This window comes from Lissotriton helveticus, chromosome 7 (genome assembly GCF_964261635.1).
Source record: "Lissotriton helveticus chromosome 7, aLisHel1.1, whole genome shotgun sequence".
NCBI classification, from domain to species: Eukaryota; Metazoa; Chordata; class Amphibia; order Caudata; family Salamandridae; genus Lissotriton; species Lissotriton helveticus.
The window spans coordinates 207,653,977-207,669,735 of record NC_136068.1 but is presented as its reverse complement, the minus strand read 5'-3'; the positions used below and the strand labels follow the sequence as shown (position 1 = coordinate 207,669,735).

Sequence of the window (15,759 nt, the reverse complement as noted above, 5' to 3'; positions counted from 1 at the left end):
GTAACCTTCCAGGCCTCATTGTATGCTGCATATACAGAGGCTGCTATGAAACGCTTTTGACGCTGTTTGCGTGGTCCCAGTATGAAATCACGCAAGTCAGCACCATCAGTAAGTAAAGTTAGGTGTTGCTTAATTTCAGGCAGTGTGGAAGACTGTAGCCATTGAAGGCATAATTTGCCCACACGGTAGGTTGTTATTATCCCTGGGTGATGTCTTTGGGGATATCTTGGGTCTGGCCTGGTCATTTTGAACCCCTGTGTTTTATTCAGGAATCTGTCTTGACAGTTATTTGTATCTATGGGCCAGATCAACCATTGTTTCCAATCAGGATGTGTTCTGTTTTGGTTAAGTATATGGTTTACGTCTATTTCTTCATCTGTATCAGAGCTGTTGCTAAACATTGTTGGCTTTGGAATAGACGGGTTATTTAAATCTTTGATTTTGGCTAAACCAAGACAGGTGGTTTGTTGAACAGTGTCATTTAAAAATATCATTTGTTCTGGGATCATGCAGGCTCTAAACAAAGCTTCTAAACCCTGTACTTGCCATTCTTTTGTACCCCAAACACTTTTCAAATCAACATTTTTGTCCCAATAATCAAATCCAAAAGTATTCATTTTTTCAAAGAATGAATCTGAATATATCAATTTTGTGTTGGTTATCATGGTTTTCATCCCTGTCTTGTTTGACAATTTGTAATAAAATGTTTCAGCATTAGTTATGTTAAAACCTGAAAAATATGAATATTTGTCATACACGGTTCTAGAGCTCCCTTTTGGAGGTGTAGCACAATGTTCCCATTGATTATAATTTAAAACATTTCTAGGTTGTGCAGATTTATGCAAAAAATGGTTACCATAATGGTTATAGCAATACATACTATCATAATTTGTAGAACCTTGCAAATAATCATGTTTTGTAAATTTAGCAGACATTACTAAGTCAGACATCATATTGTTAATACATTCAAAGTCCCAATCATCAGCAAATGAGTTTGGTTTTGCAAAGTCACTCAAGGAGATCTTGATTTGGTGTGGATATTTCAGGATCTCGACCGGACCATAAATTTCATAGTCAGTGTTGTCCCAGGCTACCCCACCAGGTATCGGATTGGCTGTGAAGTTGGCTGAAGAAAGTTCTGGAGAAAGTTCTCTTTTCTCGACGTGTGAAGATGTGTGTGGTTTGAGGACCAAGTTGATGTTCTGACTTGCTGTGTCCATTTTAGCATATTTTCCCTCAATGAAGCGTCCCAAAGTAAATACCATGATGAGCCAAAGTATGAGGATAAATGCACCAAAACCCACCCAAAATTCAATCCATGGAGAAACCAGATACGTTTCTTTCAGTTGTTTCAAAAGTTCCTTAGCTTTGTCTTTAAAGGATTTTGATGATGGCTGTGTCTTTGATTCACTGAAGCCGTCAGAGGAATCATCGAAGTTGATGAAGTAACCAGATGCAGTTCTGTCAATTGTTCCAATTGGTTCAGGATTTTTGTTTTTTGCATTGTCACTTGGTACTTCAGTATAGATTGGTGTGTCTCTGCTAAATGTTTTTATTTGGGTTTTCAGAGGTCTGAGTTCTATTGCATTGTTGCATAGTCCTTGTTGTTCTTCTGTAGGCGTTTCGAATGTGATGAGCCTCCTTGATAGGACCTCTGTACTGGTAGCAAACCTTGGTGTTCTGCTACTTATTGGGAGTCCACTTGGCCTACCGTTTGTTATCGGCCACATGTTGTGGTTTTACCAGGTCGATGGATACAACTCGGTTCTCCTTTTTTCCAGCAAGTGTCGGTAGTACAACTGATCTTGTCCCGTTGACAGACAAGACAGGAACTGCTTTTCTGTAAGAAGGCCCAAATTCCTTCTTTACCGCGATCTTCTCCCTGACTAGATCCCCGACTTTTGGAATCCAGACAGGTCTTGCTGGGACAGGTGGTGATTCTTCAGTGGTCGTTGGCTGTTGTTTCAACTGTATGTTGCTCAGGTCTTTTCTTGTTTTGTTTAAGTCCTGTAAAATAGCCAAACGGTCTTTGACATCAAAGGTTTTTTCTATTACCACTGAAGTCCGACTATCAAGGTCAGAGATCAACATCCTAGTTCCGAATAATAATTCGTACGGACTGAATCCCTTCAGAGAATTTCTTGGCAAGTTATTTAGACTACGTTGGACACTTATTAGATGTTTGACCCACCCAGCTCCCGAACCTAATATCCTTTCTATTATAGATTGCTTTCTGCCTTGGTTTTTTCTTTACACCATCCCGTACCCTCAGGAAGGAAGTGAGAAGATTCCCGCTGGGCTGTGCTCATTTGGCCATGTTTCCCCCCCAGACTGGATTGCCTGAGTGAAAACAATGGTCGAACGTAGCATGCTCTTAGCGTATATGCCATTTAGACTCGCAAATCTTGTATAATAGTCCGGACGTCAGCCGAGTGCTGAGGATCTACATTATAAGTGGAAACTAGCCTGTATATGTTAATCGCAAGCCATTCTTTTTGCTGGTAATATTATCTGCCTTGATACGACGAGGTATTAAACTGCTTCTCTCCCCACTGCGATCTCTGTTGCAGTTTGGGCAGTTTTTTTACAAACATGGTGTAGTGCAGGCTCATGCCTGGCCACCAGTACCGTGATTGTAATTCTTCCAGAGAATCTTTTAATTTAAGGTGTCTGAGACCCTCGCCCATGTGTGCGTCTGCGATTAACAAGTTTCTCCTGTCCATGTTTGGAATCACTCTATCCCCCACTCCAGGGATTCGAGCAAAAGGGACGGAGTTTGCATCGATTATGTATGTATAATTGAGTGGATAGTTGATCGGTAACGCTGAGCAGTCGCCTTTTGATGACGTTTTCACCGCCAGCATTGTTTCACCGTCAATGTATTTTAATGTACGCTTTTTTCGATCTACGGGAGCCGATTTAGTGGCTGCCGCTGCGGCTGTTTCAGCCAATGAATTCCCTACAACGTGAACGCCATCACGTTGATGACTCAGTGAGTGAGTCACGTGAGTCTTTGGTAGTTCTTTTTTCAAAAGAGCTACTTGTTCCCAGAGCAGTCTCTGCTTTATTGGTGCATCTGTGTCATCTTTGTAACCGTTCTGAATCCATGTCTGCAAATCGCTGTTATATGATTTGACGCAGTAATATGAATCTGACACTATAAGCGTCGGGAATTCGCGATCCGCATTATCTAGCGCCATTTTCAAAGCTATTATTTCAGTTTGTAGTTCTGAATTAGTTTCTACTTAGTGTGATTTTGTTAATAGAGGTCTTAGTTTACCTCCGCGCCACACTTCTTTTGTAATCTCACATGTGGGGTTGTATGCATGTTCTCCCCAAACGGAGGGTTGAGCATGTCCGTCTGTATAGATTACACAGGCGTAATGTCGTAGAGGAAGAATGTCGATTGGCAGAGGATACGTCTTTTCATATTTTAGATTTTTTAATTCTTCTAGTTCTGGATCAAAGTAGTAGTATACTTTGTCCGTTGTGATTGAATTCACCCATTGTATCCATTCCGGATTCAATGTTGTTGTTGGTAAATTACACGGTGCTGTTAGTGCCTCAAAGGCTGATTCTGCTGTTCTGACTGTGATATGTCTACCGTCAGCTATGTCTTTTTCTCTAGCTATTGCTGTTTGAACTGCACGAATGATTTTTTCTGTATTACTGAATTTCTGTTCAGCTTCTGTGTACATGTGTGATTTGAATGCAATTGGTACCTTATCTCCCTCATTAGAGGTTAGGTATGTGAATCCGCATCTCCCTGGGATGACTCGGATCACAAGGTTGCGTGTATTATCACGGGTTTCTAATTTTGTTTTAATTAGCATGTCTGTTTGTAAGGATCTCAAAATTTCTGTGTGTGTTTGAGTCCAACTGGATCTTTTAAAGTCTGGTTTAATTAGATCATAAAGGGGTTTGACCCTTTCTGCGTAATTTGCAATGTATGTTCTTCCGAAATTTAGGAAGCCTAGAATTGACTGTAGGTTTTTTAGTGTTTTTGGAGCTTGGATTACGGCACATTTCTCTAGGAAATTGTCTGCCAGGCTTTTACCTTCACTTGATAACTCATATCCTAAGAATAGGACCGTCAGATGGGCAATTCTGGACTTTTTGAAGTTGAATTTGTAACCCTCTGCAGCGAAACCAAGTATTATGGTGTTCACCCTTTTCAAGTGAGTCTCCAAGTCATCATCTGTTAAGTAAATGTCATCAACATAAGATAATGCTTCATCATCATATAGTTGTAGTAATTCTGTTACTCTCGCTGAGAATACCCCTGGGCTGTTCTTGTACCCCTGGGCTAACCGACAGAATTGTTTTTGAGTGCCATTTACTGAGAATGCAGTTAAATATCTGCTCTCTGGTGCTATATTTTGACAAAAGAATCCATTGGAGATGTCCAAGGTTGTTTTGTATTTTTTGCGCACTATGTTATTCATTAGTGCAGCACTGTGTGAGTTTTGCACTGCAAAAGTTTTGCAACATGTGTTAAGGTGTCGGTAATCCAAAACTAGACGATATGAATTGTCTGGTTTGGAGACCGGAAACAAAGGGTTGTTCATTTGTGAGGTGCAAGTTTCAATCACCCCCTGGTATTCTAGCTGATCTAGTATTTCATTTACTTGTTTTTTAGCTTCTTGCTTGATTGGGTACTGCCTTTGTGCAGTTGGTTGTGATTTTAACTGGATTTTGTGAGGAGGAGAATCCTCATCCCATCCTACATGATTTTTATATAAAGCAGGTGCTAAGGCCACTGCCCACTTTCTAGCAAGTGTATATTTTTTATGAATCGGGATATGATTCGAGAAGGCAGGCATAATTACTTCTTCGCCATGAGGGCACTCCCTGACAAACTCTGGTGGCCAGTCTTTTTCAGCTAGAAGGATGTCATAGCCTTTGGAGAGGTTATCCCAAAATAGTCCCCTTATTTTCCTAGTCTTATCTCCCTCTATACGTAATGTTATCTCGTATATCTTGTGGGGCTTGCTAACTCTGGTATCTGCAGTTTCCACTTGAAGGTATTCATTCGTGTCCACTGTCTCCAGATGATTCATAAGGACTTTGCGAGCTATGCTCACCTCTGCTGCGCTGTCTAGCATTGTCTGAGCCCACTCTCCGTTTTTCAGTTGTGTCCTCAGTATTCTCGGCATTGTTAACTACCTTGATACTGGCTACCTTCTTTTTGGGAAATTGTAATTTCTTTTTCAGTTGAGCAGGTTCCTTGTCTTTGGACTTGGCGTGCTCTTCTGATCGTCCTCTTCTTTCCGATTTCTGCGAGGAATTCTGAAAAGATTGAGAGGGACGTGTATCAATGTCTTGATATCTATCAGGTTTTTTAATATTATCCCTATTTCTAAGGTTATATCTATTCCCAGAGGGGTCACTCTGCGGTGACCTCTGTCTTAGGTTTGGAGATTTCTCTCTTCGCCTCGGAGACCTTCCTCTGGACTGGAATTTCTTTTCTTTAGGATTGGATTGTTTGTTTCCATCCCAGTTCTTTTTTGGTGAATTATTATTATTAAAAAATATTTTTTCAGGACTTGTAGTCAGTTGCGGTTTTACTGGTATTCCACCTAGACTATCTCTGCCTAGTTCCTCATAGGATTTTTCTATGATTCTGGCAATTTCAGCTGGTTGGTCTGCTATATCTGTCTCTTTTAACCTCTGGCGGATCGCCACGTTTGCTGCTTCACCTTTTATGTTGGCTAATAATATAGCCGAGACCTGCTTGAAGTCTTTTAGTAATTTCATACCAAGAGTTAAAGCAGGTTCTGGACCGTATTCATCTTGAATTTGTTTTAGCACATCTGGTATCACCGAAATGGATGGAACACCGTGCGTTTTTGTGTAGATGGAAGCAAAGACTGTACCCCAAGTGTCACAGTCCTCAATGTGTGGTGCGATTCCCATTGGGAGACATATAGTCAGAATCCTGTGTTTTTCCAGCGGGGTGGTGTCAGGAAACACCGCCTCTATTTGGGTGATTTTCTGTGCCAACCAGAATGGTATCTGTTCCCGTTTAGCTGGAACCTTACCTAGGCAGGATTGGATGTTCTGTGGTGTAATTTTATTTGTGTTCCCCTGGTGAGGGGTCAGCTGTGGAAGTTTAATCGCTGGCTGAATTGTTGAAGTCCGCATTACATACTGAACTAATTGTCTATGAATTTTTAGTAGTTGTTTTAGCTGTATTAATAGCTCTGCTGCAGGCATTCTTTCGATGTCTGGATGTGGTGTGTATCCGGCTAAGACCGGCCACGTTGCTCCTGGTCTACCTAAAGGACCGAGCCTTGTAATGTGATTGTTATGTATTAGGGCGCCATCAAATAAGAGCAAATGCTCTTGGAATTTGAGTGGTACTTCCACCTCCTCGAAAGGAGTGTAAATGTCAGGTGGTACCTCTATTTTGTAATAGTGGAAGTACTTTGTTACAGCATTTGCTGCTGGAAAATGTATCCATGTATAGTATACCTCTGTCTGCCGATATTCGTGTGCCTCAATTACGAATATAACTGTGCCACCTCTAGGTGTCAGTCCATTTTCTATACGTTTTAAGGTTATAGATCTCCTTTTGCTGACCGGAATGAGTATTATATCCGCGTCTGCATCCTTTAGTGCAGTATCTGCTGCTGCTATTTCAGCTGCTAATCTAACTGCCTCTCTTTCTTCATCACTGTCTCCCATTTTACAGACAGGATGGTATTATGTCTATTTGCAGATCAGGTTTCTTTATGGAACAAAGATTAGATGCACAATATTATGGAACTGTTTTTATCCTTCAACGTTGACTAGACCAAGAACCATACATAGGAGTTCCCTCCTGCGAGGTTTTGGAGGATATAACCTTTCACCCACTCCAGACGTCTTTGGAGTATTCGGGAAAAGGGGTCTGAGTGAGAAAGCACGACTGAGTTACTCTAAATGTCTTACGTTAGTTTTATCGCCCTTTCCAAACGCGTTGGGCGCCATGTAGTGTAGCTCCTATTTTCCCAATAGGCTCTGCGCATTGGAATAGTACCTACAGCAGTAAAGGCCTAGGCCAGACGTTAACTAGGTCTACTACTGTCGTTACTAGACTTAATTTTTCGGTTTGCCAGCTAAGCTCAGAGTTCGCTAGAAACTTTCTCGAATGTTCAAGGAAGGGATTAACTCCCCTGATTAGACAAGAAGGGATTTAGTTTCTGACAACCATAGAACATGACAACTTTGCTCTCCCCTAATCAAGAGTCAATCTCGAGAGTCGTGTGAGCACAAGGCAATTATTTTACTCAGTCAGTACGTGCATTCTTAGTCTCATCAGAATGTAGAGAAAAGGAAGAGACGGGCGTGTTCAATAAAAGATGTTATTTATTGATCAGTCTCTTTTCTCATACATGAGAAATGGATCGATATTATTGCAATACTTATAGTTAAGTAAAGTGCATACATTAGAAGCAATAGTATAAAATAATACTGTAAAAACATTGATATGGTTTCTGAGCCATATGATGTTTAAAATGATTAAAATATATTTACATACACATATACATTTGACTAAACGTACTCAACTGGTGTTTCTAAATACGCCTACCCCGTGTACCTGACCTAAGTCTAATGCGTGGGCGGGAATAGAAAGTTACAGTTTAAGTTAAGTTTGTTTTTGCCAAGTGAATAACTAAAGAATTCTCTGTGAGGGGTTATTCAGTTCTGTACCTGGAAGTTCGGATGAATGAGGAATGGTATCTCTTTCTCTGCTCTCGATATTCCAGGCTGCCTGCGAGGGCTACCCGGAAGCGCCGGTGCTGGGTCTCTCGGCTTGAGATAGCAGCGCGTCTCTCAGCGCGTCAGGAAGGCGGGGCTGCTGCCAGCGGGGTCTGCTTCTGCTCTCGGCTTCGGCAAGTATGGCTGCTCCGTCTTGTCACCACGCGTGTGTTTGCATAGGGCAAGGTCGGCAATATTTATACCTTAAAGGTGCCGAGATTGACGTAAGGATGGACATAGGTACGTCAATAAAGATATCATACGACTTGCTCGTTAGCACATTCTTTTGCAAGAGTTCTCTGTGAAATCAAAACAATGGCCGCACGGATTATCCAGGTTGTCATAGGTTTGATTTGTTATGAGAACGTCGTATGCCTTATCAGGGGCTGGAGGAATGTCGCTTGTCTAATTAGATCTCAAGCGTTATGACCTAATCAGATAACACGTTCCTGTGCCGTAGTGTGACTGCGTCAGATAACGGTATCTGCATCATGGGGGATTTCTTGCCTCATGGGCTGACTGTTAGTTAACTTGATAGTTAGTTTAACCAGAATAGGGTCAGGAATAGGGGGATCAATTCAGAACCTATAGAAATACACGACAGCATAGCCAATATGTCTCGCCTTTGGGACCTTATAAGTGTTTAGCCATGCAACAGTTGATGTTGTTGCACCAAGGATATTGTGCTGCAGAACTAAATACTTATAAGGTCCCAAAAGCAAGACCTATTGGCTATGCCAATGCTTATAGACATGGTCACCCCCACTTTTTGCCTGGTATAATTTTGACAGAAGTGCACTGGAATCCTGCTATCCAGGTCTCAGGTGCCAGATGTTTCCCTAAAACTGTAACATTGTTCCCCCAATCGTCAATACCTTTAGCACCCCTTGTAAGTCCCTAGTGAATAGTGCCCCTGGTACCTATGGTAGGAGGCTAAAGTAGATACCTAAGGGCACTGGCATGTATTGTGCCACCCTAAGGGAGCCCTGAGCTCAAACATGCAAACTGCCATAGCAGGCTGCGTGCCTTGGTCCAGAGAAAAGAAAAGACATGGCACACCTCCTGTGTGCCATACCTGCGACACTGCATGCAGTACAGGTAAGTCACCCCTAGAGCATGCCTTACATCCCTAAAGCAGGGTGCCCTACACTGCATGTGTGGATATATCGGCATGAGCAGATATGCCCCTATGATATCCAAGTCCGATTGGTTATTGGTTACAAGCTAACAAGGAATCCATTTTAAGAACATATGCTGGACACTGATGTTTACGAGTTCCCCAGCTAAATTTTTGTTTAAACCTTTTTATTAAATTTTTTGCAAATTTTTAAAAGATACGTTAAGATCAGAGCAGTGCTCATATAGCAGAAACTTAAGAAAATAGAAAGGTGATGGCCAACATCATAATGTGCAGAGCTTAATAGCAAAAGAAAAAGAATAACAGGCGAGTAGTTCAAGGCAATCATATAAAGTCATGGGTCAATACCCCTAGACAAGGCATATCATAGCTGACGAGTCTCACCAGCGGGTGACATGTAAACGGATCAAATACTGTGCAGTCTGAACTCAACTGGGGACATAGGGTACAACAAAATGAGGACAACATAAGCCAAGGAAGGGAAACTGGAGTCGCTTAAGACCTGCTACCGCATTTAGTGTAGCCGGAGAGGCCAGAGCTGCCAGGGTCCAGAGATGAGTTCCCCAGCTACATGATGGCTCACTGAAAGTAGAGAGATTTGGTATCAAGCATCTCGTATTGATAAACCACACTGATTCCAGTGATGCATTTGTTAATACATCCACCCATAGGGCACCTTAGAGGTGCCCCCTGAAACCTACCAACTACTAGTGTGCTTGCTGACTGGTGTAGATCAACCTGCCGCAACAGACCGGTTTCTGATCCCCTGCAGGTGAGATCCCACGCTCTTGGAGGCAGAAACAATTCCTGCTCTTGCCAGAGGTGTTGTCACCTCCTTCAAGCAGGATGGTAAAGTGATCAGTATATCAAGGCAGGAGGCTTCAACGGCCTCTGCTGCCTCAGATATGTGACCCAAGGCTTCCCCAGACAGGGGAAATGCCACCCCATGCCCAATTTGGTAACAGGACAGGCAGGGAAATTCGCCGTCAAGAGGCATGCCCCCTCTAACGATGCCATCCCATGCCCAATTTGGTAACAGGACAGGCAGGGAAATTCGCCGTCAAGAGGCATGCCCCCTCTAACGATAGAACTACTCCTAAGGTGGGCTAGCGGAGCTACTACCCTGCATTCCACAGGCACCGAAACGCAAAGTCCATTTTACTGTGTTGCCACTCCCTGGCCAGCCCGAATCAGCAGCCTCCCAGGAAGAGGGCCCTGTGCTTCTGAAGGTCAGATCTGCCTCCCTCACCGAGTGAGAGGTACCAGGACCAACTGGAGCCACACAGTACCAATACTCGAGGTATTGTAACCCTTGCAGCAAGCAGAGTCTGTGAGAGTCCAGTCATGAATCCAAAACAAAGGAGCCCTTGAGGGACATCAGCACCGCAGAGTGGCCCAGCTGTCTTGATTTTGAACCCTCAACCTGATGGCCCTCTCTACTACAAAAGAGAGCATTTGGGATATCATTTGTGCCTCTGAAAACCAATTGGGGTTTGATTGGACTCATTATACAGTGTACCTTGTTTTGGTCCACTATATAAAGAGAACTTTCCCTACACCTCAAAGTAGGAGCTCCTTTTCATGGCGCTGAACAAAATTCATGACGGAATGCGACTCAATGGAAGACAGTGGGGCTAGAAATGTTCACAAATTGATGTGGGAAAAAAACAGTAGATTTCATAAAAAGGAATGAGTTCTCACCATCTATTTCTTTTGGAGGTATTAAATGTGATGATTTCCATACTCTGTTGGTCCCTGAATAACTTTAATGAATTTTTTACTTTGCTTGTAATTGATGTTATGCCTCAAATCACCTTTTGATAATGTAGCCATCTTAATTTTTTACAGGTAACGTTCTTTATTGTAAGATATTTTCAAAACTGTGCACTAAAAAAAATATCTAAAATATACTTTATTAAATTTCATCAGAAATCAAAAAAGTACACATAGAAAACAGTCAACAGTAACAATTATTGCCATCTTGAAATCATTGCATAAAATAAAAAAAATTCCAGACTGTAAAACTGTCCATAAGTATCTTGCAACAGAATAACAAATTGACAGAAACTGTAAGGTTTGCAAGTACAAGAGAGTAAAACGACATTGTTAAAATCAAGGTTGCAGAAAATCTGTAAAAAATAGTATTTCCTTAAGTCCTAACAAAAGTATGTAAGGTGCTTTGAGATGAAGTGTTGTCACATGCGTATTTCGAAAGATTTTTAATCAATCATTCTGATTTGGGAAGGTAACTAATAGGTGACAAGTATCTAAAGCAGGTGAAGACCAAATTGTTTTGGGTGTTATAAGCATACCTTGGGTATGGTTGCAAGGAAAAGGTGACCAGTGCCAATTTGTTCTTAAGAACACTTGGTTAGGTAAATTCATTTGCGAGCCTAGCTTCCTCACACAGTGAAACACATCTTGTATAAATCTTTCCTTGACACAGTGTACAATGTTTCCGGGCACTCAAAAAATTCCACATGCCCCAAATCATAGCCGACTTGTTTCACATTTTTTAGCCAAGGAATTTGCAAAGATGCAGTCGATTTGAGGCAATCCCTGATCACCTTTGTTGTCATCACTGGTCCACACTTTAAGTCACAACAGAATGCAACGTGTGTGAGCGAAATCAACTTAAAACGGCATCCCCAATTCTGAGCAGCAAACTCGGGACAGACAGCTCTGGGGAACTGCTGATCGGGTTCTAAAAAAAGAATTCTCCACAGTTTTAAATTAACAGTATTCCAAAATCCCCAAAGATCCACCCCTTACAATCGTGTGGAAACACACTTGTATATAGTTAACATTTAAGGAATCGATTTATTACCAAGCTTGTGTGCAAAATTACACAATGCAGCATTTGATTTATAAAAAATAAGTTAGCTTCCTTGCATTAATTGCATCCTTCCATGACCTACTCTTTGAAAGCATAACCGTCAGATAGTAACATGAAGGGGTAAAACTCAGTTTTGTGCTATTAACAAATAGATCTCGATATTCCACATTGCCCTTCTGGCACTTCATTACAAAGGTTTCAGTCAAATTGGTTATTAATTCCAGGTCCTTTATGGACTTTGTAAAAGAGATCAGTAAGCGCTGAAGGCCCATGGGGTTACGGCCTTAAGGATGGCATCAACAGTGTAGAGGAAGGATGGAAGTGGATGCTGTTCGATGTGGGGGAGTTGCCTGCATCCCTCAACCAACGCATTACCAAGATTGTTGATGTACAGGGTAAACAAGAAGGGGGCAAGTAGACATCCATGTCTCACCCCTCTCCTCAGTAAACGACAACTTGCATTCACTCTTTAGTCCCTGGGACACTCTAGCTCCGCTGCCTAAGTACAGGTCCTGTAAGAACACAATTATAGTGGGATCTACTCCTAGGTCCTCTAAAATAGACCACAATTTAGCGTGGATGATGCAGTCAAACTGAAATGCCAGGAACAGATGTCCTTTCTTTCCCAGAGTATATTTGCCAATTAACAAATTCAAATCTAAAACACTGCTCAATCATCACTATGCCCCTGCGGAAACCATATTGAGTGTTTCACAGTATCTCTGTTTTCATCCCACTCCTCCAACCTGTCCAGTATAATCCTGCTGTTGACCTTAACCAGGGAGTCAAGTAAGGGGATCGGTCAGTAGCATGAAGGATTATCACGATCACCTTTTTTGTAAATAGGGAGAATTAAAGAATCCAGCTAGGTATTCAAAGGCATCAAACTACAGCTTGCTCTAAGCACAATGGTTCAAATAGGCCCCATGATCAAACATTCTCTTTATAAAGGTAAACCAGAATTTCATGTGAGACGGGAGCCTTACCGCCTTTACTGCGCATGAGAGCCCTGTTAACTTCATCAAGGCAGAAACTCCGGTTACTTGATGGTTCCACCCTGAGAGTTCATAGGGAGGCCACCTGCTGTGGCAGCTTCAGAATAGGATTGGAGTAAATTTTAGAGAAGTGTGCCACCCACTCCGCTTCGGTGATAGTTACTTCCAATCATGGTACTTCCTCATCTTTCAAGAAGGCCGAATTTACAACGAGCCAGAAGGGTGGGAAATCACTGACTGAACTAGCCGCAATAAGGGCCTCCCAGGACTCTGCCTTTAAGGCATGTTTCCTTTGCTTTAAGGCTAGTCTATAGTCCTACCTAGGCATCTGCACCTCACTGGTACACCTAGGAGTTTAATGAAGGGCGGCTTTAAGATTTGGATGCACCTTGGAACAATGTGAATCAAACAACCCTTGATTTGGAGGTTTACTTGGAGGGTTCTCATCTCGAAAGAGATCTTTAATCCCTGTAGAGATGTTTACGAAAGCACACAAAACAATTGTAGGGTTGGCTGTCTCATCCAAGCAGTTATCAAAGCCATACCTAAACTTGGCAAACAGTTTACTTAAAAAGTCAGTCAAGTTGACCTTCGACCAGTGTAAGGAAAGACCACTGCTAGAAGCTACTTCAATGTTCCATGCACATACTTTATCCATGGGTGCATGTTTCAACCGAGAAATAAAGTTGAAATGCGAACTCCGAGGATAATGATCACTAAGGGCGTTCCAATGCGTAGTAAAATTGGTGAGAAAGCGCTGTGCGGTAAAAGATGAAAGAATATAATCAATTGCCACGTGGGTGCCCCTACCACTGAAATTACAATTCAAAGGGAGCCCCAACATATGTCATTAGCTTAAGCGAGGTCATGTTCATATATCATCTCGTTTACCTTGTTGCCATATTCTGAGTGCATAACGTGTTTGATCGTCACATCGAATGTCCATCATACCGCATACGCTTTTAGGGGGCGGGGGGAAGGATGAATATTAAAATCACCACCCCATACTATTATGTATTCCTTTGACGCTCTCTGCCGTAGAGACACAAGATTTTATACAGTCAAAACTTCCCCAGAGTCAGGGATGTTGTAATAATTAAGAACACAATTACATTTTTGTGAAAGTTCCAACAAGATTATCTGGTTAAAATTTGATGTAGACCAGACAATTATTTGGGGAAAGTGGCAAAATGTTAGAAACAAATACACCAGCCGCCTTTAGCTCTAACAGCGCAGGTTGGAGGAAAGTTCTGAATCCACTGACATGGAAAGGGTCGACTGCCCAGGTCTCCTGTGCACATAAGATGTAAAGCTTAGAAACAAAAGTGAACCAGTCTAGGTTAACTACTTTGTTGCACAAACCTGCCATATTACAGAAGAGTACACTATAGCTTGAATGATCAAAGAAAGCAGCATTCTCTGAATTATCTGAGGAACAGCTTCGCGTTTGACTAAGGAAAAGGATACTGGTAGGTCCGACCGCTGGACAGGGTATGGAGTGCACTCAAAATGTCTTTGGCAAACTCATTTATTAAGAAGTTTTGGAGTTTTGAAACTAAACTTTTCTGATGCTGTAATTGGAAGCACTCGTCTCCCTTAGAGATTAACTTGTGTGATCAAAGTAATATGTAGTTGTACCTGTAGTTTAGATTTCTCATCTTCAAATAACAAGTCTGTGCTGTCTTCTAGCATTGATTCATTTGCTGTAATCATTTCCTCTTGGGAGTCCTGTAAAACAAAAACAAAAAAATCTAAAAATTCACAACACTTGGGTAAATATTTTGTCAACCTCCATAGAGGTGCAGCAGCAGATTGATATTTGTGGACATCTCTAGTGCAGCCAGATTAAAACCAGTACTAGTAACATTAAAGGGCAGGTTGAAGTATGTTGGGAGAATTTAGGCCAAGACCTGGCTCCCTAAAGACAGTGTGCGATTTTTGGGTACAGCCAATAATCTGCAATGAAGGAAATAATCTTTACCTCAATTTGAACACCAGAAGATGGAACGAAGTAGTCAATTTACTCACAGATCATCTCCTGTGAGGTGACCTGAATATCCATGCATAGTTGCAGCAGTTCATTTGGAGAATTCTAAATATAAAGTAAGGTTTATATTCCAGCATTCTTTGGCAGCATCAATTTCAGCCTTCATGAACATAGAGTGAATCTCCTCTTTACTGGTGCTCACCCATTTCTACACCCACAAAAAAAACAGCAGTATATGATCCAGTTAACTGCCTCCAATTATAACTTCTGTTGGTGGGTCTGGCACCAGTGCCACATTATGAGGCTCAGCTTCAAAGACAGTAGCTAGCATACATCAGTAAAACACTACAAAGCACAAGACAAGCAAATGCACCAAAAGCAGAATAAGAATATACTAATTCACACAGTGTGCACTTTTCAAGGCAAAACAGCAATCAGAATACAGTATAGGCAATGATGTAAACACACTGCTTTTTAGGTCGAGCCTTAGAGCAGCCCATGCGCTGCTCTAGGAGATGACCTTTAGAAATCGATCTGCTCTTTTCAAGCACTCGTGCTTGTGGTGGCAACCACCTTGCGGGAACGAGCAGCGCGCGCAGGGGCCATCTGTTTTCAATTAGCATGGCCGCACGCGTTTTACTCTTGCTCCCCTGTCTGTGTGCCTTTCATCGTGCCGATTACTATTTGTTAATTAGGCGTCATGTTACCATCTCCTACGTGGCGCAGTGTGCAGCAGAGGTCGCTCACTTGTAGCGGAGACAGCCAGGAACTGGCAAGCATTTAAAATGCTGGAACTGGCAAATGTGATATTAATAACAATGAGCTGTTGTGCCTTTTTAGTACTCTTACATGGAATGATGTTGCCAAATTCTTAGGAAAGTTAAACTTTCTCTGTCCCAGCCCAGCAAGTTTCTTAGGGGCATCAGTCTGTTGGCAGATTCCCTTCTACACAATGTACGTTTTAGCCTGTCCTCTTCATGATGGAGTTAGACATGTCCCAATATTTCCCAAATATTGGTCAGTCACCTTGGAAAGGTGGGTGCCGTCTGTCCTAGTTTGT

General features: G+C 42.0%; 1 protein-coding gene across 2 annotated transcripts in view; it reads right to left on the bottom strand.

Moving 5' to 3' along the window:
* Window positions 1–15,759, bottom strand: part of LOC144768360 (serine/threonine-protein phosphatase 4 regulatory subunit 1-like) — a 393,513-nt gene that overhangs the window by 66,369 nt on the left and 311,385 nt on the right. For both annotated transcript variants that reach the window (XM_078651958.1, XM_078651957.1), the window contains one exon: window positions 14,351–14,440. In XM_078651958.1, coding sequence (XP_078508084.1) covers window positions 14,351–14,440 — 90 coding nt within the window. The remainder of the gene's footprint in view (window positions 1–14,350; window positions 14,441–15,759) is intronic.